We start from the raw sequence: 25,553 nt of genomic DNA on the forward strand, positions 1-25,553 counted from the left end.
TGGTACTCCTCTGAGAAAGGCTGCTGAAGTGGCTGCTGCCCTGGTAGAATGTGGACTAATATTGTTAGGCACTGACTTGCCATGCTGTGCATAGCAGAAACGAATAGTGTCCTATCCATTTTGAAATAGTCTGTCCTTGTGATCCTGCAGCATATGCTACAAATAGTGGCTCAGTTTTTCTGAAAGCCTTTGTTTTGTCCAAGTAGAAGCATAGCTGCTTGTGTATGTCCAAAGAGTGCAGACGTCTCTCCCCTTTATTCTGGTGATTTGGATAAAATGTTGGCAAATGAATGGTTTGGTTAACAGCCACACTGGATACTACCTTTGGCATAAATGTAGTGTTTGTCCTTAGAGAAACCCTGTCCGGATGAAAAATGATAAAAGGTTCCACTGCCATTAATGCCTGTAACTCTGAGACTCTTCTTGCTGAAGTTATTGCTAGGAGCAGAGCAGTTTTCCATGATAAGAATTTTATGTCAGCTATATTGGCTGGCTCAAAAGGAGGTAGTTTGAGCTTTTCTAAGACAAAGTTGAGATCCCATGTAGGTATCGGTGCTCTCCTTGGGGGTCTTATGTTTTTTGATCCTCTGGGGTACTGTCTTAGCAGTGGATGAGAGAAAATAGGAGGTTCCGTATTGTAATGAGCTGAAATGGCAGAGGCATGGATCTTAATTGATGAGAAGGATAGGCCTTTGTCCAGCATCTCAGTTAGGTATTGTAAAATCTGAGGAATATTTGGAACAAGTGGTTCAAGTCCTTGTGCCTGGTTCCAAGCACAGAATCTCTTCCATTTTTCTGCATAAGATTTCCTGGTGCTGGGCCTCCTGGTTTCCAAAATGACATCCATTAACAGCTTTAGAGAGAGGTGTGTTCTGAGGGGCAATATTATCCGCCATGCAGCCAGATTTAAGGTTTCGATTTGGCTGTGCAGGATCCGATTGTTTTGTTGAGTCAGAAGATGAGGAATTAGAGGTAAAGTCCAGGCTGGGCCTTGAGACAAGCTCTTTAGGATTGGGTACCAGTGCTGGCGTGGCCATTCTGGGGCAATCAAAATCATTCCTGGCTTCTCCTGTCTGACATTTAGGAGCACCTTGGGAAGGAGAGGCAGTGGTGGAAAGGCATAAACTGTTAGGGTTTTCCAGATGAAAGATAGAGCATCCACTTTCCATGCTTGTGAGTGATAGGTCCTTGTGCAGAATCTCTGTAGTTGGTAGTTGTGAGGGGAGGAAAAGAGATCTATGTCTGGGCATCCCCATTTCCTTGTTATCATGCTGAAGACCTGTGGATTTAGTTTCCACTCATGAGGGTCCATGAGGTTTCTGCTTAGTTCGTCTGCCAGAGTATTTTTCTTTCCTGGCAGGAACTGTGCCTGCAGATGTACTTGACAGGTCAGTGCTGTGTTCCACAAAGTCATGGCTTGCCTGCAGAGGGGGTAGGAATGTGTGCCCCCTTGCTTGTTTATGTACCACATAACTGTAGTATTGTCCGTCTTTAGTAATAGTTGTCCTGGATGTAGTAGATCCTTGAAGGCTGTCAGGGCATTCTGTACAGCTAGCATCTCTTTTTGATTGATGTGAAGATGCATTTGGTCAGTGGACCACGTGCCCTGAATACATTTTACTGCCATGTGTGCCCCCAGGCATAATCCGATGCATCTGTTGTTAGTGTCTGCCTGGCTGTGGGTAAAGTGAAAGGCTGTCCCTTGTTGTGGTGACAGGCCAGTGCCCACCATCGAAACTCCTGTTGCAGGCAGGGAATAAGAGTTATTATTGTTTCCAGGCTGTGGCAATGTTGAGTCCAAACACTTTTTAGGTACCACTGTAGCTTCCTCATATGCAGTCTTGCATATGGAATTAGTAGAATGCAAGATGCCATGAAGCCCAAAGCCTGCAGAATTTTTCTTGCAGGTAGCTGGGTCTTTGTTGCCATCATTTGAAAGTAATGAGTCAGTTGCCTTTGCTTGTTTGGCGTGAGATAAGCCATCTGGGTAGTTGTATTTAAGCTTGCACCCAGAAATATTATCTCTTGAGAGGGCACTAGTTTTGATTTATTTTCGTTTACTATGTACCCTAGGCAAATTAGTAATTCTTTTACAAACGCCATATGCTTTAGAAGAATGTCCTTGCTCTCTGCTTGAATAAGGCAGTCGTCCAAGTAGGGATATACTTGAATTCCTTTTTGTCTGCAAAATGCAATTACTGGTGCCAGGCATTTTGTGAAGACCCTGGGCGCAGTAGATAAGCCAAAGGGCAGTGCAGAGAATTGGTAATGCATTGAGCCAGCTATGAATCTGAGGTATCTTCTGCAAGATTGTCTGATTGGGACATGCAGGTATGCCTCTTTGAGGTCCAAAGTAACTAGCCAAGCATTCTTGCCCAGCATGGGTAGAAGTTGCTACAGTGTCAACATTTTGAATTTTGGAACATCCAGGAAAGTATTTAGAAGTGACAGGTTCAGTATTGGTCTCCAGGCTTTATCCTTTCTGGGTACCAAGAAAAGTCTTGAGTAAAATCCTTGTCCCTGTTCTTGCTGTGGTACTTTTTGAATAGCTCTCATGTCCATGAGAGCAGAAATTTGTTTTTGTGCCTCTGCCCATTGGTTTTGTGGCAGGTCTGGCATACCTTTTGACCTTTGTAGGGTGTGAAAATGGAACATGTAACCCTGAGAAACAATATTCAGTACCCATTTGTCCTGGGTGATCATGTGCCAATTTTGTGAGTAAAGTGCTAGTTTTCCCCCTAAGGGTGCTGTCAAAAGGTAAGTGCTTGGCTTTTGCAGAGGGAAGTCATTGGGACTGTTTCCTCTAAGGTTGTGATTTGTCTTCTCCACCTTTGGGCGCTGAAGCACCCCATTGTTTAGGTCTGTATGAGCCTTGGGGCTGAGATCTGCCTCTTGGGCGTCTGTATCTGCCTCTTTGTGGCCTGTCTGCCACTGGAAAGGAACAATTTTTTTGAAGGCCAGTTCCTGCTAAATCTAGGTAGCTGAACCTGTAAGAAATCCTTTACTGTCTGCATTGATTTTGCTTTATCCTCCATTTTCTTTAACACCTCTTCTGCCTTAGAACCAAAGTATCATGCTGTAATGGAGCATCCAATAATTTTGCTTTAACATGATCGGGTAAACTTTGTTCTTTTAACCAAGCATGCTTTCAAATGACAGAGCCTGTAACTGCAGCTCTGCAAGAAGCCTCTAATGAATCAAAATCACATTGCAGAGTATGCTTTCCCACTTGTTCAGCTGCATGCAATAAATCCTGCATTTCCTTATTGTCAGGACATTCTGAGCTTGTAAGCATTTTCTGTTTTAGCAAAGACATTAGGTATTATTGCTATTTAAGCATGTGAAACTGACAGTTTAAAGCCCTTACAGCTAAAGTAGCAGAAGTGTAAACTTTTTCCCCCTATCTATCCAGTGCTCTAGAATCCCTATCAGAGGGAACAGGTTTTTTTTGCAGTGGAAACCTTGACTCCTTTGGGACCCTGAGAAATTGTTTCTGGATCAGCAGCAGGGTTTTTATAAAGAAATTTATGGGAGTCTGGGACCCTGTAGTACCTATCTGGCTTGACTGGCACAGGGGGTAAAGAATCAGGAGACAAACTGGATTCAGAAAAAACATCATCAACAATATCTAGTACAGGGGGGGGGGTAGCAAGGGGCCTGTGCTGAGGCAGTAAAAGAAAGTCTCTGAGCCTTTTCTTGGATTCTGAATAATCATGGCTCTCCCAATGGAAATGCTCCCTCATGGTGTGCAGGGTTTCCCCAAAATAATCCACAGGAGGAGAAGCTGAAGGGATAGATTCTTCCACATCAGAGTCCTCATAGGAAGGAAGAGAATATCCCTGCTCTGAAGAGGAATCAGAGGAAATAGAAACCTGGTCAGAGGAGTCATAGTCAGTGTCTTGCCTAGGCCTTTTATCAGGAGGGGAATGGGAACCCCTGAGCAAAGCAATTAGATCCTCGGCCATTTTAAGCATCTGTTTCTTTGGCATGGATGACTGTCCAGGAGAATGCTGTAATTGTTTCCTTGTCTTTAATGGTGTTTTAGACTTTGCCTTGGCTGCTGAAGTGGACTGGATAGTAAGCTGTGTAGATATGAAAACACCCTCAGAAGCCGATGCCTGCTCAGTGGCTCTGGACCCATCTGAGGGAATAGTTTCCGTAGGCCCAATACCTTGAGTTTCCAGAGGCCTAGTTGAATCCACGTGGGAGTCGGAGGCGGCCTGTGGCTCTGAGCTAGCAGGTGTCAGGGGCTGCGAAAGTGCCTCACTGAGAACCGGCGACTGGCCTAGAAGAGGCTTCATCGTCGGTTTTGGACCTTGGATGCCTGTCCTTTTTTGTCTTTTTATGAATTCTGGTTGTCGGTTGTTCTGACGGCATTATGTAGTTAAACCTTCGGCCAAAGTAATGTAAAGCAAAATCAAACCGACGCTTAATAGTGCATTGGTTGAATCTAGCACAAAACCGACAACTAGCAACGTCGTGGTCAGGTCCTAGGCAAGGAATACAGTAAGAGTGAAAATCCTTATGAGGTATTTTCTTCCCACAAGAAATACAATTGTTAACTTTTACTGACATCGGTCTGGAGCAAGAAAAAGTTTCCCCAATGGGGTACTTAGCTTTATTGAAGACTTTGGTTCTGAAATTCAATTTCGAAAATCTCAGAAGTCGGCCGACCAGCACTTGAGAACTGCTTTTGCTTCGGGCACCGCATGGCAAGAAAGACTGAAGAAAATGGCGTCAGCTGCATCTTATATACCCCTGGCGCACTGACGTCAGGGAAGAGGTGACGGTAACCGACGCCGGACTAGGACTTTGGAATTCAGGCTGACTGCAGGTAGCCTGCCAGCAGGATAACCCAAGTGTAATGACTGCAACAGTGAAACACAGTGAACATCTTACCTCAAGGATGTTAAGGTTTACATTAGCTCTTCAAGTGTTTGCCTTTGTAGCAATGCTCTAACTTAAGACCAAAGTCACAAGGAGGTCTCTTCAATAAGTCTCAGCATAAACAGCTATTACTGTAATTTTCTTAACTGAGAAGTAGGCCAAGACTGTTTGCTTCCTTAATCTTTGAGTAGCTGCTTCTACTAGACATTATAGACAGTGCAACTGCAGGTATTTGCTGGTAATCTGCCAGCTACTTGGCACTTATAGTTCTTTAGATATGTGAATACAGTAATCTACCAAGATCAGCAAAGATCAAGATTCAAACTGGGGCTGGTAAAAAGGAACTGGTGGACTCTGGAGATGAAGCCACTTAAGAAGCTAATATGTTTTGTCATGCTGTGCACTTCCATGGCAGGTGGACATCACTGATTAATCTTTTAAAAAAGTTAATTCTGTTACTGCAGAAGATATATTCCAATCAAGGTTCCTGATGTTAGATATGCACATTTCTAATCATGCAACAATAACACATCTTTAACATTCAAGTAACTCAGAAGAAGGAAGTCAGAGGCACAAACAGTTCTTGCTAAGGGAATTATGACATTCAAAGTCACTGATAAAACAACCTTGGTAATTAACAGAAAAGGTGAAAACAATGAATTTTTACTAAAGGGCAACAGACGAACTAGATTATGTCCAGTGCTTGCACTAGCAAGCAACTTATATGGATCAGAACTGCAGAAGAAATAAGGCAGCAAATTCCTTGTAACCTGCAGCTTATGAAGGCTGACAGTGTGCTTACACATCAAAGACATATTTCAAAGAAAAAATGTTTGGTCTAAATTTACATTCTGATCATCACCACTGACTTAGTCTTTCAGCAGTGCTGGGAGTTTTACATTATAATTAGCACATCCAAGTCTTGAAATAAACTTGCAGTTGGAGAAATACATATTTAGAGTAGGAGATTCCGACCTTAACTGAGGAATGTATTAACATGCTCTCAAGGCCAATTAAAAAGCAACTTGTTTTCATTCAAAAATGTAAATATTTTCACAGAAAAAAAACATAACTTGGTTTAGTACTATGACACAGGAGTAGTGAACTTGTTACCTGTCCATAACTCCACCGGAATCTCCACTTCGACCTCTGTTTGGCGCCAATGAGTCCAACTCATCAAAAAAGATTATGCAGGGAGCAGCAGCTCTAGCCTTAGAGAACACTGAAGAAAGATTTTTTTTTTAAAAAAGGACAATAAAATGCAATGCATGAATACATATATATATATATATATATATATATATATATATATATACATATATATATATATATATATAAAAAAACACACACGCACACACATTTGAATTAATACATCAGATATGCACAATGAGAATCTAGAGCAACTTAGATTAATTAGATTTACTTTTCCTCTATAGCCCATAAAAGTCATTACAGCAGATTTACAGCTGTAACTGTACTGTGTTAAAGTCAGCATTCATTTTCCTGCAGCTTAAATACAAAGATACATTCAGGATTAGCATTGACCATCTACTTGCTGGATAACCAAGTAAATGGTACAAGCTGCAACCTGTGCCAAAACAGCATACAATAAAATGACGTACAGCACATAATGAAACATATACAAAACATTTCTGTTTATAAAAATTAAACTTCAAATTTGATTCCTTTCAAAGGTTAAAGGACACTTAATATTACTACGCCTATGATAAAAAAAAAAAAAAAACAATAAATACATCCTGAAAATCACAGGATCAAATTAGGGAGACAACAATATGGTGGTCAGAAGATAATAAAATGAGAATATAAAACAATCAAGTCCCTGCACTGAGTGAAGACTGCAGTGTGAAAAATGGACAGTTTTAGCAAATTCTGAAGTTGTTTGTTTTCATTTCTAGTTTCATTACAGAGCAAATTCCAGACATCAGTTGTAATAATCCAGAAATCATATTCTACTATCACTAAACCAAAGTAGGTTTTTCAGTGTATTTATGGGTGAGGAAAGTATTTATTTATTTATTTTACATTTAGAAAAGCTTCACATGTTAGTAAGTTACATTCATATTAGATAAACAACATATCACAACATTTGATAATTAATACATATCAAGAAAAACAGACTGTTTAGATTTGTGTAGGGGTTATTAACTTACTCAATGCAGGAATATTGTCTGGTTGATTGAGAATTTTAAATGCTACTGTTAGTTGGTTATGCTTGAGTAGGTTTGGTAGTTCAATCCAACCAAGGCAAATCTAGCAATATGATTATAACAACAGCTGAGTTTGTTTAGGTCTGATTTTAAGGTTAGTGAGTATGGGGAGGCATATAAGAGGGTGGAGAGAAGATGTGATTGGGCAATGGCCACTTTTGCCATGGGAGTCAGAAAGGACTTTATTCTATATAAGACCCCAGTTTTTATTAACTATTTTAATAGTTTGATTGATATGCAAATCAAATCTAAGTTTGTTATCGATGGTAACACCTAGTAATTTGGTGTTGTTGCTTGGATTGTACAGTAAAGGGAAGTGGGTAGGTTTATGGGTAGGATGGAAGAGTAGCAGCTTGGTTTTCTTTGGATTGAGGATCAAAACAACCATTCTTCTACTGCGGTGAAACAGTTTTGGGTTTTAGTTAGTAGATCAACTGGTGACTTGTCCGAGCAAATGAGTGTATACAGGAGGTCTCAGGGATAATTTTGTGGAGATCATTAATAAAAGAGAAGTAGAGTAGTCCTAGAATGGAGCCTTGGGGAACCCCTATGGAATTAGGTAAGTGGGTGGAGAGTTTATTATTCCTGAGTACAGCTTGATTCCTATCAGAGAGATATGCATAGAACCAGTCCAGAGTTTTGTTATCTAGGTAGACAGTTTTTAGTGTGTTGAGTAGTAGTTGGTGGTTGACCATGTCGAAGGCCTTTGATAGATCCAGAAAGAGTGCAGATAATATTTTTTTGTCATTCCTGTTTTGATTGATAGTGTCTGTGAATAGTAGTACTATGCTTGGGCCTGAAACCATGCTGTGAACTGGTTAACAGATTACAAATTGTTTGTGTACACATTTTTCCATGATTTTGGCAAGTGGTGACAATATGGCAATAGGTCTATAATTTGATAGGTCAGTGGATGAGCCACCTTTGTGGAGAGGGATTACATGGGATATTTTTAATTAAGATAGAGATGGGGTAGGCTATAACATCTGCAGCTTTAATTTCTTTAGCAAGGATCGAATGAAGGAAGTGGGAACTGGTTGAAGATTAAAGGAGGGCTTATTTTTCAGGATGGAACCTATTATAGGGGGTTCTTATCACATAGGTTCTCTGGAGTAGGAGTGGAAGACTTGCCTGGATGGAGGAGATTATTGAGACCCGCCCAGAACTTTTGGGGATTATTTTGGTTTTTATGTTGTAGTTGATAATAGTAGTTTTTTTTTGTCTAGTAAAATGGATTTTTTTTGTCTCATTTCTTAGTTGTTGGTACTTGATGCGGTCTAGGGATGCTTTGGTGGCACGCCATTTGTCCCAGGCTTTGTTCCTAAGTTTGATTTTGGTTGTAGAGTCTTTTGTTAGCCAGGGTGCTATTTGGTTTGTCTAGTATTTGGTGACCAGTTACAGGACTGCAGCTCTAGTTGGAATTTAGCAAGGTCAAAGTATTTGGTATTCCTGACTGACCTAATGCAAGGGATTGAAGCTTCCTGTTTTGCTTTTCCATAGGTAGGTGATGAGATGATCACTAAGGTCATTTGGAAGGGTCCCAGGCATGTACATGTGGGGTTGCTTGTTAGTGAGTATCCAGTCTAGGATACTTTCTTTTTGTTGATCCTGAGATTTGAAAGACTGACATCAAGGACCACATGAAAGTTCACATTAGATTGGAAGAGTTGTCTAGCCTGAGCAGTGAGAACATACAGGTACTTAAGCAGAAGGTTAGCACTTCCTGTCTGAAACTGGTAGCCAAATGTCTTTCAGTAAGGTAATGAAGTGATCTATCTTTGGGCTGGAAAATCAAAATGACAGATAGACCAACTCTGTAGTGTACAGGGATGAAGCCCCAAGTATGACTCAGAAGACCAGAGTTTGAACAGCATCTCAGCTGCAAAAAGATCTGGGCAGGGGAAAGTGGGAGTGATCAGCATACACTGCCTCACCCATCCTGGAGGAGGGAAATGGAGGCTTCTGTTTGTTAAGCTGCTCTCATACAAGCTACAGAATGTAAAACTCTGGAGGCTCTCATGGGCATAACTGTGGGGCAGTCCACTCAGATACAGACAGGGCACAGGATGCCTTTGCGTGATGCAGATGCTCATGTCAGCCAACAGGGCATTGGCCTACGACCATGACAATTCTCCTTGCTGGGTTACTGGTGATTGAATAGTCCACCTCTTTGTCTACTTAGATGAAAACCCCTTCTAGTTGGTCTTGTCTTGATATACAGGGCAAGAGAATGAATGGGCTAAAGTGATATGTAAAGGCTTGACAATCAACAGGCATGGACAGAAAAAAAAAACACAAAAGAAAAAGCATAACTCAGCGTAAACCAGTGTTTTAGTAAGAAACTAAGACAATTAGTGCAGAGTACACATTCAAGCTTATTGTGTATATGATGATCCACCACTGGACCAGTAATCACAGAGCTGCAGTGGGGGAGAAGTACACTGGGAGGATGACAAGGTACACACAGTATTTCCAGATGCAGCTTTCTGCATCAAGTGTAATTTCCCTTAAGAGCACACAGAGACCACAGTCAGTCCAGGGCTGGTTTCTCCCTCTTTCTCCAGAACCCCAATAAAACTCCCCACTGGCACAACTATAGAGTTGAGATCTCAGCTGAGTGGCCAGGCCAAGACCTCCAGCATGCTCTCTGTCCAACCAGTGCTTTGCGTCCCTGTCCAAGTAACTGACACACACACTCTTTGAGGTTTGATTTACACACACACACACACACACACACACACACACACACACACACCTGGGAAAGGCTGGCACACATTTACTAGTTATGCCCCCTTTTGCCCAGACTATAAGGTAGTTATCACTGCCACCAGCCAACTCCTTATCAACTATTTTAAAGCCTTTAACAAAGGGTGTCCAATCATGCTCTTTAATATAAATATTAATACAAATGGTAGTTTGACCAAGAGCAAGGCTACCAGGAGTGGCCCACAATGTCAGCAAATAAATATGCAAGTACTCTCAAAACTTAGATATGTCTCACAAAGATCAACCACAATGAAAGCTTTAAATATATTTAATAAATAATAACATAACAAGACATCAGAATTCAAAATCATAGGAATTATTTAAAACAACACTGCAGGACAGTCTCAAATAAATGAAGAAAAACATGTCAACTATGCTTTACTATATTCCTGACTGAATCTAACTGAATTACTGTATGACAGTTAATTTACTTAAGAGCAAGGCAGATGTGGTGAATGGATCTTGTTGGTTGTTGTTGTCAGGTCCAAGACAAGATACAGAATGCTCTCTCTCTCTCTCTCAGAGATTTCTCACATTAATATCTCAAATATTACTGCTGGGATAGCTTGCAGAATCACGTCATTTCTTGTCATCTGACTCTATCCCAGATGAAACGCGCACTGCTGGAAGCTAGGAGTATTTAGCATCTACCTGGAAAATAGACCTAAGATCGTTGGCAGATGCTGGAAGTCATAAAACAATCACATTCCTTCAGATTTCAAAACCAGCAATTACTTCTTAAAGACAACACAGAGAGTTCCCTAGTACTTACATCATGTCTCTTACTGCCATAAAGTAATTTAATTTCAGCTATTTTTCTGAAGTTTTGCTGGACTGAAGTTAACCTCCTGTGTTCCTGTTTCCACTGTTAAAATATATACATTTAAACAGTTACAAAAGTGCATGTACATTTCTGTTCGATTCCAGTAGAACATGCTGTGGATCCATTTTAAGCACAAGCATTTTGCAAATACGCTTTTCAACACACACGTCTGTACAAACAAGTTTAATATACAGATGACATACAGTTCTAATACAGTTTTAACACAAGCATCTTATATGTAAATCATGTTGATATTCATAACTGACATATAACTACTTACAAAATCTCTTTGTCATAATGTACAATATTCTTTCCTAATGAGCTGAACATTTATGGGGAGACTATCCTTATGAGCCTTAAATGAAGGAGTTGGGGGCTGGCCTAATGGTTAAGGTGTTTACCTCACAGACACAAGGTATAAAGTTTGATTCTTACCTTTGAGGGGAAATTATCTACGCTTAAAATAGTCCACAAGGGTAGCCAACTTAGTACTTGCATATGAAGCTATAAGCCAGTCCCTTACTGATGGTACAGGGTTATGCCATGTTCCAAAGACATTTATGCAAGGTGACTTGCATAACACCATAACTATGGGACTCACAATTTATGAGAAAGGAAGCTTTGTAAAATGTCTGATGTGGCCCACGTAACATGGCATTAGATTTACTGGCACTAATGGCCAAATTATTCAGTTCAGTCCAGTGCCAGACATCCTTAAGATCCTTTTGGACAGACTTGAGTAAATCAAGAACATACAGTCCTTGCAAGAAAAGTGTAATAACATAGGCATATAGGCTAGAATTAAAGTCTTTAGTGTCCATACTTAGGCCGCTTTCCCTTCCCCCAGGTCTTCCTCCAGGATGCAGGGATATATGTTGGGTGATGCCACCAGCTAATCCTGTTTGCCCATCCCACAAACCAGGTAATATACTTCAGTGTCAAACCACTAACTGGCCAGGTAGAACAGTTCTGTGTGGTCAAGTCCACCCCAGAGGTCCCTAGTCTCCCTCTCTAGGGAACAAATGCAGGCAAAAAAAAACAGAGGGGGAGCCTAGTATAAAAGAAGGTACAAAAGATACTAGGGTGTGATGCAGAATAATTGGACAGTATACAGGGAGGGGAGGAAGGGTATCTGGACTGCATCAGTAAATAAGTTCAAAGGTTAATATCACGTTTTTGGTCCACTGACCATGTGTAGCCTGCCCAAAACATCCCAAATCTTAAGTTAACAACACTACTACAACTGCTTTTATTTTTCCCTAATTTTGGTCTCTGACATGGCTGCAGAGAGTCAAAAGATCAGCCCACTTAACTGACAAACGGAAATAAAAATAAAATAAACACCATCTTTACCCCTAGAAGCTGTGCTTAAAACAAAGTAGCTGTCTACAAATATTAATCTAAACTGTTTGTGTATCAAGTTTTTTCTTTTTTTTGAGAAAATGAGTCAGCCTTATTTGAAATGAAAGGCAGCACATTGGGAAGTAAGACACTCATTATTACAGGTTTAGCTACTGTGCTTTATTCTAACACCTCTGACAAAATACTATTTGCACATCCTACAACTATGCATGACCAAGTGGAAATACAGTGGACATTCATTACATCTGGTACCTAGACTAACTACTGTACAATGAAATGGGTAGCGTCTATGAAGTAGTCTGGTGTGGTTTACCAACACTGCATTACTTTAGTAAAACTAGCTCTGGATGTAAACAGGTGGTACAGCTGCCCACTTCATAATGATCATATGCAAGTATGGCCGTACCTGCCAAGTAAACAAAAAATGATCTAAAGGAGTGAATGCTACTGAAGTACACCATGCACTAAACATTATGAAAGAAAATATACCCATACATAAGTGCTTGCCTTTGACATTAAGTTTTTTAAGGAAATGGCTCCATATAAAGAGTTGTTAAGTTATCTGATGTGTTTGGTTATATAAGTAAAGACATCCACCCAAAATAACAGAATGGAAAAATACAACCTCAAAACCACTGATCCCTCAGAATGAGCTGGAGAATATTCCTCGGGAGAGATACAGTCTGGTTGACCCTGCTCAGCTTACTACCATCTTAATATGTACCAGTAAAAATGGCTTCCAAGTTGGGAGTCTGGGTCTTACCAAATCAAACTACATGATACTAAAACAAGAGTACTTCAAGTGGTAATAAACAACATTCATAATCTTTAAATGTGTCAAAAAAGACCAGAATAAACTCAAACAAACAAATAACTGAATCAAACAGGCAATACGAGCTCTCAAACAATCAAATAGACATGGCCAATATAACACCATTTGATCTGAGTAAGTAAATAAATATGCACTGTAAAACGCCTCCACTGATTCCTGACCATAAGAGTCAGGAAGGGAAGATGCCTTCTACTGGCAATGAACCAAGATCTACACTTGCAGTATTCCATGCTCTCTGCAATTTCACAGCTGTAATCAACCTCTCAGAAGTCAAACTCCCACTTTCTGGACCACAGTGAATATTCCACGAGACTTTTAAAATGTGGTATATGGAAGATAGGAAATGAAGTGAGGCACACACAGAAATATTTGGAGGCAAAGTGCTGCTATACTTCCAGGGAATAAATGGTATGTAAGGTGCTTATTTGCTACAAATGACAGCGCCAAAGTTAACATATTCTTAAAACATTTGACTATGCATACAATGGAAAACATCTTTATACATCCCAAGGTGATGAGTGATTGGTCAATACAATACAGAATAATAAATAAAGAATGATGTAATGGGTGCTCAGTACTGAAGTATGAATCCAAGCACTGGTGTTGGAAACAACACATATACATTTGGCCTTCCCAACATCAAGATGCAGTATCCTACCTGCTGAACCCGATATTTATTGCTGTTTCTCTTGCCATATATAACTGGAGAACATGAAAGACAAAATGACACCTAGCACTTGCCAGACTGTCACTAACATTTGAAGGCCTCCTTCTTAAGCAAGGGAAAAGTAGGCTAAAAAAAACAACAGCAGAGGGATGTGGAACACGCATCTTTTACTACAAGCAGGACACTTCACCTCTTCTGAAGAACCATGACTTGTTCAGAAAGCTCACTAGAGACCTCCGCTATAAAGGGAGCATCTAGATGGGATTACAATTGGTTCCAAGGCATATGCCAATTACTGATAATGTTCCATTTAAAGTAAAGCAAATGTGCAGTGGAACACATGGAACCTTAAACTGCAGGCAGTGTGCAGGAGCTCCTCCTCTGACTTCTGATAGTCAGCCTTGGGAAGAGAAGACAGCTCTCCAGGGTTTGTGCTAGTGCAGTATGGATAGTTAACAGACTGGCAAGCCCAGTGTGGCCGAACAGTGGATCTCCTGTTAAGCTTGTCCAGGGTCTTGGACTTTTACCCTGGGGGAAATGGCCACAGGATGGGATTGTGGGTCTAATGCTGAGCAAAAGAAACAATCCAGGAGTCCATGTCAGCATGCTGAATAAGAAAGGTCCATTCACGGAGAGACAGTACAAATAATTGTTCTTTGACAATGTACACTGTGATTCACGGTGTTACTACTAGGCAGTAAAAATGCCATTTTAGTAACAGGTTGCAATGTGATAGGAACTCCCAAGTCTGTGTCACTGTGTACCAGATTAGCATTTAATATCTTTGTAGGAAAAGAACAAGGACTGTGTGCTACTCTGAGGTGGACATTAGTAATCTAACAATCTCTACAAAGAAGGTGACCTCAGAAGTCGAAGGCTAGTAAAAATAGATGACTCACTGCCCTTATTAATTCCAAAAAAAGAGCTTCCATTTCATTAATGCTCTGTCAAGCCAAGAGAAACTGATAAAGTAGGTGACATTCCTCTTTTCAACAAATCCCTTGAACTTACTCAGGTCAGCCTCAGAAGCATGACAGGAAAAAAAAAGAAGTTATGTACTTACCATAATGTTCCATTTGTGTTGCCCATTTCATTCTTCTTCAGCTAATGGGTTCAGATCCGATCCCTTGGATCCGACTTGGCTGTTGTAAAACTTGTGGCAACCTTGAACTCTCGAGCTTCTCCTTTACCCACAGTGCAAAAACCCCAAGTACCTCAGAGCTTGTCTGCTGATTTTATTAGAAAGAAACATTTGTAGTCAACAAGGAAGAAGACCTTATCTGGAGCTCAGTATAAAGAATATTGATGTTGCTTAACCACTCATTCTTCTAAGAGTTTTCAAGGTCGAGCACCGGTGGGTGGGGAGTTGAGGAAAAATGAAAATGGACAACACAGATGGAGCATTATGGTAAGTACATAACTTCTTTATCTGATGTCAATTTTCATTCAATCCTCAACTAATGGGACAGAGTTACCAGCTACCTAAAATCACGGGTGGACTCATGGAAGGATATTCCTGAGCACTACTGAAACAAATGATGCTCTACCTTTGGAGACCAAATCCAATTGGTAATGAGTAACAAAAGTGTGTGGAGTAGCACAAGTTGCTGCTGCACATGTAATCCATAGATGCTCTAGCCTGAAAACAGAGGAAGTTGCCATGGATACAATTGAGTGAGCTCATAATGGTTTTGTAAGGTGACACCCAATTTGCTATAAATAAATGAAATGCAATTAGTAAGCCATTTGGCTAGGGTTACTTTGGTTACTGGTTTCCCCAATTTGACATCCGCTAATGAAACAAATAATTGGTCAGGTTTTCTAATTTTTTTTGTTCTATGTAAGCAAAAATGCAATTGTCTGTAAACATCTAGTAAATGTATCAAGCATTCGTCTTTGTTTACAAAATTTGGAATAAATACTGGTAAATTAATGGACTGATTGATATTAGATTCTGAGACCAACTTAGGAAAGAAGGAAGCATTAGTCCGTAATGTGACTCTATCCTTGTGAAAGATCTAATATGGTGGTTTTGAAGATAAAGTCTGACTTTCCAAAAATCATCCAGCAGAACTAATGGCTACTAAAAATATAATCTTTCAAGAAAGATATTTAAGATCACATTTAGCTGCTGGTTCAAACAAGCAGTGGGTAAGTCCTTGCAGTACCAGATTCAAATCCCATGAAGAGTAGGATCTTTAAAGGGAGGAGTGTAGCACGTAAAAAAGGCTTTGCAAGGTTTATGAGAAGCCACTGAATAACCATCAAATCCCATTTGAAAATTCAAAAGTGCTGCTGACTGTACCTTAATTGTTGATGACCTAGCTCCTTCATTAAAAAGTGAAGCCAAAAATACAAGACTATCATGTACTGGAGCTGAAAAGGGATGCATATTATTTGAATTGCCCAGTAAACAAACCTTTTCCATTTACTGGCATAAAGTTTCCTTGTAGATGGTTTATGGGAAGATAACCATATTCATTGCACAGTTGAAAAGAGCATAAGTAGTCTGGGTATTAATGGAATTGGAGAAACCAAGCCATAAGACTGAGGTTTGGTATATCTGGATGGATCATACCCATTAGGTGAGAATAGGAGGTCTGGAGTCAGATCCAGAATCCAGTAAGGATTCAATAAGGATTACTTTGCTCTTCAACCTGGCTGCCTTCTGCAGGAATTTTGGAATCAGTGAATTAGAAGATATGTATAAAGAAGACTGGGGGGGCAATTGTGAAAAAGCGCATCCCTTGGTGGGAGAAGGGCGAAGTAGCTACTGCATTTGTTGTTTAGGTGAGAGGCAAAAAGATCACAGCAAGGCTGGCCCCACTGATGGAAAATCAATTCTGTCACTTTCTTATTGAGAGACAACTTGTGAGGTAAAAAAATGCATCTGCTCAGTTTTTGTCTGCTATCATGTTGGTCTTTCCAGGAATGTTAGTTTGCCATAAGAAAATGGTTGGATGAGATCACTCATTGCCACACCCTGAGTGCTTCTCGACAAAAGGGGTAAAATCTGGTCCCTCCTTGTTTGTTGCTGTACCAAACTACGTACATGTTGAGCGTTTGAGTTGCAATTGTCCCTGAAGAAAGAGCATCTTGAAGTGCCTGCAATGCTAATAGCACTGCACACATCTCTAGGACATTGATATGCAAACTGGCCTCTTCATGGGACCAAGTGCCTTGGACATTCTTGCCCAGATTAGCCCCCCACCCCAGCTGGAAAGCACCCATGGTCACTATGGTCTTGGGTTGAGGGGGAACAAACAAATAGCCTTATAGAACTGGATCCGACAATCCACCACACAAGATCTCTCTTGCACAAGTGGGTGAGTTGAATCGGAGTAGACAAGGACTGAAAGTATTGACCATTGTGTGGCAAGCATCCACTGAAGAATTCTAATGTAAAATTTGGCTAATGGTACTAATGTTATTGCCGCTGCCACTGATCGATCCCACAGCCTGAAGGATCAAGTGGGCTGAGATCTTTGTACTGCAGATTACCTTTCTGACTTGTAATCTTACTATCTGAACTCTTGAAGGAGGAAGTGAAGCAATAGTTGATTTTGGGTCGAGAAATGCCCCTATGAACTCTAAGCTTTGAGTTGGCTCCAGATGAGACTTTTCATACTTTATGGTCATCCCCTAAACAGAGCATGTTAGGAGAACCTTTTTTCTTGCAATTATCAATTGATGCCCGGTCGGAGTAAAAATGAGCCAGTCATCTAGATATGGAAACACATGGAATCCCTGCAGTCCCAAGTGAGCTGCTACTACTGCCATCCACTTGGAAAATACCCTTGGGGCTGTGGTGAGGCCAAAGGGCAGAACACTGAACTAGTAATAACTAAAGTGTAAAAAACCTATTGGATTGTCCATCTTTATGTGATAGTACGTATCCTGAAGGTCTATCAAGTACATCCAGTCATCCTTGCCCATTAAAGGGAGAATGGACTGAACCGTGACTATCCGAAACCTGGTGCATCAAACTGACTTGTTTAGGTTGCTGAGATCCAAAACTGGTCTCCAGTCTCCTGTCATCTTTGGCTTGTATTATTTTTTTTTCTAGAAGCTTTTGTATTTATATTGCTGCTTGTTCCCTCTGGATGAAACATCGGGGACCTTTCTTGAGATTGCAGGTGGAAGAAAAAAAAGAGTATTATATAACCTCTGGAAGTTATACTCTGCATCTAAGTATCTTTTGTTAAGTCTATCAACGCTCTCCGGTGCAGGGATAATCAATGCTGATTTTCTCCAGAGGGGGCAATCAGGCCTCTGTTCAGGAATGCTGGAAGGATCTGCCAAAGAAAGAATCTCTGGACCCTTGGTTTTGCGAGCCATCTCTGCCATGGGGGCAGCATCTACCATTGGAGTTCCCCCTCTACCCTGGGGGAATCTCCTCCACGTGTATCCTGGAAAGGTCCTTAGGACTTTTTGAGCCACATTTTTCCACTACCTTGTTGATTCCTGGAAAAGGATCTTTCAGGGCTGGAAAAAAGTACTCCCACAGCAGACAGGGTCTTTCCATCGTTTTCACACCTGGATGACGTGTCTCTTATCTTGGGGCTAAACAAAGACATGCTGCCAAAAGGAGCATTGATGAACAAAGACTTGAAGGGCTCTGCAAAATGGCACAAATGCATCCAGGTGCGTCTCCTTATGGAAACATCTGAACCCACTGACCTTGAGTTTCCTACGGCAATGTGCAAAATGAGCCTCATGGAAGAATTGGAAATCAGTTGCAGAAAAAGCCAACTGAGAAGTCACAGATGCTTGTACTTCTTCAGAAACAGATCCTGAGACGGTGTCAGAAGGTTCCTTAATCAGGTCTCTCTGCAACCTGGTGAAATGTGCCAGATAGCTCAGTGACCTTAAAGCGAATGTTGTTGAAGTATAGATATGCTTCCCAAATCTGTCCATTGCCCAAGACTCCTTGTTGGGGGGATGAACAGTAGAATTTTCCTCAGCAAGTTCCTTCTTAGTGGCCAACGCCATGACCACAGCATCAACTGGCACCCTTTTGACCAAAACTGCTTCTCCTCCAGCGCTGTCATAACTTTGTCAGGTGTCCGAGATATTGGTTCAGTGGTGTCGGGATCCTTTCATGCCCGCTGCAAAATCAACTCAATGAGTTAGTCGGCAGGTGGAGTCACCCAAGAGGTAGGTAGGCCAGTACCAAATGGCTCCAGGGATACAGACTCCTCAGACGAATGGTTGCTGGGCTTCCAGCCACCTTTCCGTTTCAGGATTTCAAGGACGTCCCTGAATGTGACATCATCAGGAAGTGATCAAGGGGATCCTTCACCTTCATCAAATCTGTATCTTCTGTGACAGATTCCTCTGGGGAATCCAAGTGCTTCCTCTTGCACACCTTCTTCTTAGGAACCTCCTAGTGGAATGCTCTGTGGAGGTATCAGAAATCGGGACACCCTGTTGGGAAGTTTGGGGTTTCAGTACCAGCTGTCCCTGTGGAGATGAGAGGTGTAGATATGGCAAGGCTGTAGGCTGAGGATCTGATGGGATAGGAACCATCTCTGTTGCTGAGGCAGACAAGGCTCTCTCCATAACCTCAAAGTCAGACCCTCTCCAGAGACAGACAGGACTCTGGATACAAAAAGGCAAGCTTTTGGAGCATAGTCCCACCCTGTTCCAAGGACAATCTCCCAAAGCAGAAGTTGGAGCTCAACTAGCCCTTGCCGAGGCCCTGAGGCAAAGAGACTGCTCTGAAAACTTCAGTCTCAACTCCAACACCTCCAATCTGACAGGGTAGCCTCAGCTTCAAGAGCTTTCCTAATCTGACTTAACTGAAGTGCTCAGAACAAGCTAGGATCTGAGGCAAACGGAGCCAGATGGCTCGGATCCAAGGACTCTGAGCACAAGGAAGAAGTCAGAGAAGGAACTGGTAAAGGTGGATGGGTAGTGGAAGTTCAGACTTCCTGACCCAAAGGGTTAGGAGCCAAAGGGATACTTGTCAGGCTCTGTGCCGAGAGAATTCTTCTCAACACTCTCTCCACATCTTCCGCAAGACTCCTAGAAGAACAAGTGGAAATTGCCAAAGGAAACTTGGGTCTTTCCAAAAAGGGTGAAGGGATCCTGGAAGGGACAGGGTTCATGGAGGGGAAATAGCTGGTCCTTGGCAAGATTAAGCTTGATGAAGTAGATGGACTGGACAAGTTTTTCATTGGATCTGAGGTAGTCGGATCTGATAACTCTATCTTTTTATTTTTCAGATCTGATGTTGAGGTTGGATCTAATACTTTTCTTTTTTGATTTTTTTGCTTTGGATCGGAGGATGAAGTCTGATTTGATATTTTTGATTTTCTTTTCTTATGACCCGATGAAAGAGTTGGATCCAATAGAGGTCTTTTTCTAGACTGATCTCATTCCCTTGAGGAAGAAGTGGAAGGGCTTGGAGAAGGAAATTTAGACTTTTTTTTTATTTAGCAGGTGATGAAGCCCCAGATAAAGCCTCTTCAAGAGAGGAAGGAAGAAACCCTTTAAAAATCATTTTATTTTTCCTTTCTGTAATAGCTCTGGGATTAAAGCCATAATAGATAGCACAATCTTCTTGTAAGTGCAAGAGGCCTAAGCAACACACACAATGTGTGAGCATCTGAAAATGGAATTTTGTACTCGCACTTGAGGCATTTTTAGAATCCTGAAGGGCTTTTCTCCTAGCCATAACACCAATATTAAGTTAGCAAGACTGATATTACACTAGAACTTAGCCAAAACGTCAAGAAGCGATTTTTTTTTATTTTAAACAGACACAGCTATATTAAAAAAATAAAGAAAATACCAGCACTGGTACTATAGAGGCTACACCTATTGTAGAAATAGATTACTAATTATAGTATTCAAGAGTATGGAACATACGAGAGAAGAGAAAAGGAGAAGAAGAAACTGTAATAAAAGGAAGTGATATGCAAGGGAGAGTAAATAGAATCAAGATTTTAACAAATTTAGTCCAGAAAATAGTAATCTTAACAAAGAAGAAATCATTTAGCTTGAGAGTGGCAGTCACCATGGCTTTTGCTCAAAGCAGAATACAAGATCTGAGGTACTACAGGTAAGGGTGACGCTTGAGAGTTAAAAGTTGACAAGAGCTTTTGCAACAGCTGAGTCGTTTCTGACGGATCCGATCTAAACCCAATAGTTGTGGAAAGAATGAAAACTGACATCAGATGCAATAGCAGAGGCTACACATTAATCTGATGGCTGTTAAGGCACAGGTCTGGTACATTGTAGGAATATGTATAGAAGTGACAGTAGAGAAGCAATTGAGGCCTGAGAAGGGCAAAGAACAGCCATCAAAAATTAACAGATGTGTACTGCCCTCATATACCTGTTTAGCAATCAGCAAAGAAGATTAACAGTTTTGCAAATTCAGCAAGGGTACCAGAAAGGCTACAAGCTCAAACACACTTGCAGGATAGCCTGCACATCCTGATTCAGTTTTCAGAGCCAACCATGTGGAGAGGGGACAGTTAGTCTTCTACACCTCAGGTCAAATCTAAACTGCATCCCTGAGACTAACAATCCTGATTCTTGCTATCCACTTTTCATAGCAGGTAAATGAAGGTGGTTATCTAGATGCCATGGATCTACCGTGAATGCTAAGGAAGCTAGCCTCATTAAAGTTAGTACACAATGATACAACTAATCAGTGAAATACATGCCTGCTCTGTGATTGAAAGTCACTGCGAAACAATCTGTGTACTTTAAGGACCTCTTACTAAGTTGACCACTGTCCCCTTCTTCTTAACCAGTAGACTAAAACACATATGCCAGTTACTTAGCCTCAGGAAATGACAGAAAAGCAGTTTTACTTTGTAACACCGATGGCTCTGTTATAATTTGATCAGAGGATAGGATGGTCACTGTAGTAGAATGTAATGTTACATAGCATCTTTAGTGTTGTCTCCTCTTACACTTAGTCATTACCTTCCTTCATAGAGCAGGTATGTGTCATATGTTACTGCATTTCTATTTTTTCTAAGACTGTGCAGAACAGTAAAAAGACTTTGGTAGTGTATTATATTTGTAACGATTTCATTCAGATCAGATAAGCTTTATGTATGCTGAGCGTGTTTCCCTTTAACACATATGTATGTAAGTTGAGTTGCTGGCATCCAGGTAGATATAACACTGTCCTGTAGCACTGGTTAAATCCCATGAATTATCACTTAGTGATGGTTTTATACTGTACTTAGTGTAGTGCTATGTTCTGATAATTTGCTCAATACAGCTGTAAATACACACTGTATTACTGTGGTCCTCATTATATTTCCTACTAAAACTACTTTAAGTTTACATTCATAAATTTTCTTGCCATCACTCTGCACTTGTAGTTCCCCCGTATTCTCTTGTTCTAACTTACTGTGGTCCTTCCTCCATCTCTTTTTGGTATAAGTACTAACTTTAATGTCTCAATATAACATTAGAGTTTAGTACAGTTTTTCTCTTTCTTTCATTTTACAGCCTGCAGTCACTACATTTGACCTCAACACTGCAGGAGCTCTGCCACAAGGCCCTATTCCTACAGGTTTACTGAATATGTTGTCATTGTACAATATAAGCACATTTATCATGAAGACCCTTGCTGTGTATTAACTTTAATCAGACAAATACATATCTGCTCTGTGACTGAAAGTCTCTGTGAAACAATCCGTGCACTCTAAGGAACTTTTACTAAGTTAGCTACTGTCCCCTTTTTCTTGACCAGTAGACTATACTACATATGCCATTTATTTCACCTCAGGAAATAAAAGAAATCTATTTTTCTTTGTATCTCTTTGCTAATTGTTTTGTACTTGCTATAAACTGACTGCTCTCAGTTATAATTTGATCTGAGGACAGGACACACACTACGCTTGGCTTTGCTTCACTCCCCTACCCTACCCCCCATTTCTACAGCTATGCCATAACATGTCCTACCCCAGGAATATTCACATAACTTAGTGTTTTGTAAAGGTCAAGACAGTACACCATGTTGCATCTTTTAAAATACACCTATTTTCTAAAATGTCTCATGAAGAAAAAGGGAGCAGAAACTTTTTACTACGCTGCTGTCATGGATAGCGTACAGATCCACTTATGGTAGAACCCCACAACTGTACAATCTGACGAAAGATTTTCTGTATTTGCTTTTCAATTATATGCTAAAGCCACTTTCCCTGCTTCAAGCATTTACAAGCTGATTATCTATGCCTATAATATGAGCTACTAGTAGCTGTAGATTCCCACATCTGAATCATGTCTTTTGGAAAGTTGATGAGATTTGATCCCTCATTTCTTGTGTACTTCTTCATTGCAGTACTGTCTGTACTGATTTGTAAGTGGCCCAGTTGAAAAGTGTGCTGGAAAGCTGTTAGGTCCTTGTCATCTGCCTTGTTTGCCTTCGTATTCATAGGGAGTGATTTCTCCTAATGAGACCAGCTGCCTTGGAATGATAAGTTGCCAAAATTAGCTTCAAACACAGTTCAAAGAATTTATGGTCAGAATTTATACTTTTGATACTGAAAATATTGTCATTCCTATGGAAATGTTAACCATATCTAGCCACCACAGAACTTCATCCCATGACCTGTGAGACAGGAACCATCATATCTTGAGGCTCTATTGAGAAGTTCTAAATGTTTCTGAAACACCATTGTTTCTTCATTTTGTGTAATATTGCCTACTGGAACAGAAGAATGCAAGAGGAAATGCATCCTGTTTGGTTCCCCATATTTCCCCATGGCACAACTTGCTGTGGAGTTCACAAGATTAAATCCAGGTGGCCAATTTTTGGACTAGCTAAGAATTCAGTTGGTCAGATAACAACTGCCTGACTACTGACAGTTGTAGTAGTGTGCTCCAATTCCAAGTCTGTACACAGCCACTGTCTAGTGTCCTTTATGGTGCAGACACAAAGGTGGGCATACTATGTTAGCAAACAGGAGGAAACAAACCTTGAACTATGGGTACTGACACATCCACAGAACATAGTAACCCTCTGTGCTGAGTATTGGCCTACCCTGTTACATGAGTCTAAAAGGCACTGGGATGTTTACAGACATCATGCATAAAGGAAATGACTATATCCACAAGAAGGCAGGATGTAAGTTTATCACTCAGTAGCCTCATCTGCAGCAATGCCTTATGTACGGACATATTGTTCTTGTTAAACTTAGACAGTTCTTAAAAAAAAAAAAAAAACAAACACTGACACTGAGGTGGATGAAATTACTTGTAATTTACCGATAGTAGACAGTGGAACAAAGCAATGGTTTGCATGATATAACACATTAAATAGCTCCTTTGCTTCTATCACTATCAAACAGTTGTCCACATAAAGAAAGACAGTTATGTTTTGTTTCTTAAGATGCGCAAACAAAAGAGGTAAACATTTTGCCAATATGCGAGAGGCTACAAACTATTATAGAGAGCAAAAATGGATGAAATGTCTAGACACCTGTCAGTGGAAGCATACATATGAGACAGTTGGATGTGACTAAATCAGGTACAACACAAGCAGATGCCAGCCAGAAAGGAAGAAGGTCAGTGATTCAGCAAGGTAAAACAGTTACTTTTGGGTCCACAGCCATTACAGCATACAAAAAATATTAGAAGACAGAAAACATGCTACTTGCCACATTATATGGTGGCAAAATATCACATGGGCATATTTATGTGGAAAAGTAATGCTGGAACCAGATCAATTGAGATAAAATATATTTAGGAAGTCCTTGTACAAGGCAACATCATGGCTACAAATATCATCATTAAGATTTCAAAGCGTACCAGGTGTCAAGTATACATATGCTGAGGCTCATCTATCAGAGAAGAAAACAAAATTGTGAGGAACTTAAGTAAAATGGATAAATTGCAGTTGTTTTTTAATGAAAATAAGCTTAAGGAGTGTCAGCAGTCTAATAAGAATGATCTTGCTACACAAAAGGATGACCCAAGAGAAATCTGCTATGAGGAAAGAAATGCAACCATAAATTCCATTAAAGAAGAGCTCAAGCTGCACACAAGGCTCGATTGTTTAGTCTAATACAGTGGTCACACCTAACTCTAAGGACAGAAATGCTGGCAAGAATATACAAGACCTAAACTGAGATTAAGTTGGTAGTCTAGAAAAAGACTTTTGGTACTTTCTTTCTGCTCTTTTGAAACCTGAGTTGACTGAAGATTGCAAAAAGAGGTTCCCCTACCGAGTACCACTGCCTCATTCCTCTTATTCACAGGTATACAGTGGATACAAAAATTTTACACACCCCTGTTAAAATGCCAGGTTTTTGTGATATAAAAAATTAGACCACAATAAATAATTTCAAAACTTGTCCCACCTTTAATGTGACCTATAACCTGTGCAATTCCCTTGAAAAACAAACAAATCCATTAGGGGAAAAATATAAAAAAATAAAAAACGTACAATAAGCTGGTTGCATAAGTGTGCACACCCTTAAACTAATAGTTTGTTGAAGCACCTTTTTGATTTAATTACAGCATTCAGTTTTCTTGGGTACACACCTGTCATCAATTAAAGAGACTGATTAACCCCAAATAAAGTTCAGCTGTCCTAGTACAATCGTTCTGACATTTATTTAGTTGCCTGCTACAGCAAAAGCCATGGTTCACAGAGAGCTTACAAAGCATCAAAGGGATCTTATTGTTGAAAAGTATCAGTCACGAGAAGGGTATCCCTCATTGGTGAGATCAGATCATAAATTAATCTCACTGGAGATCCACATCCCGCCCCCAACCCCAGCAAAAAAGACCACAGTGAAGAACTTCTCAAAAGCAAACTTCACACTTCTTAAGACTGGAGTGGTATCCTTCAAGGCCCCCGAGCCAGTGGAAACCACAACCCACGCTGCTGAATCCCTTACAAATGCCTTCTACGAGCACCTCCAGGAATGTATGGATCAAGCAATCCCTAATAAAATCAAGACCCTTTCCACCAAAGGCAGGTGCCCGGTCTGGTGGACCCCAGCCATTAAC

At 40.5% G+C, this 25,553-nt stretch overlaps 1 protein-coding gene across 1 annotated transcript in view; it reads right to left on the reverse strand.

The window, feature by feature from the left end:
* The window catches only part of PEX6 (peroxisomal biogenesis factor 6), a 737,640-nt gene that overhangs the window by 191,016 nt on the left and 521,071 nt on the right, over positions 1 to 25,553 (reverse strand). Inside the window, exon 13 of the mRNA XM_044060276.1 lies at positions 6,001 to 6,109. Coding sequence (XP_043916211.1) covers positions 6,001 to 6,109 — 109 coding nt within the window. The remainder of the gene's footprint in view (positions 1 to 6,000; positions 6,110 to 25,553) is intronic.

This window comes from Protopterus annectens, chromosome 1.part0 (assembly GCF_019279795.1).
Source record: "Protopterus annectens isolate FY-2018-M chromosome 1.part0, PAN1.0, whole genome shotgun sequence".
Classification (NCBI taxonomy): Eukaryota; Metazoa; Chordata; order Ceratodontiformes; family Protopteridae; genus Protopterus; species Protopterus annectens.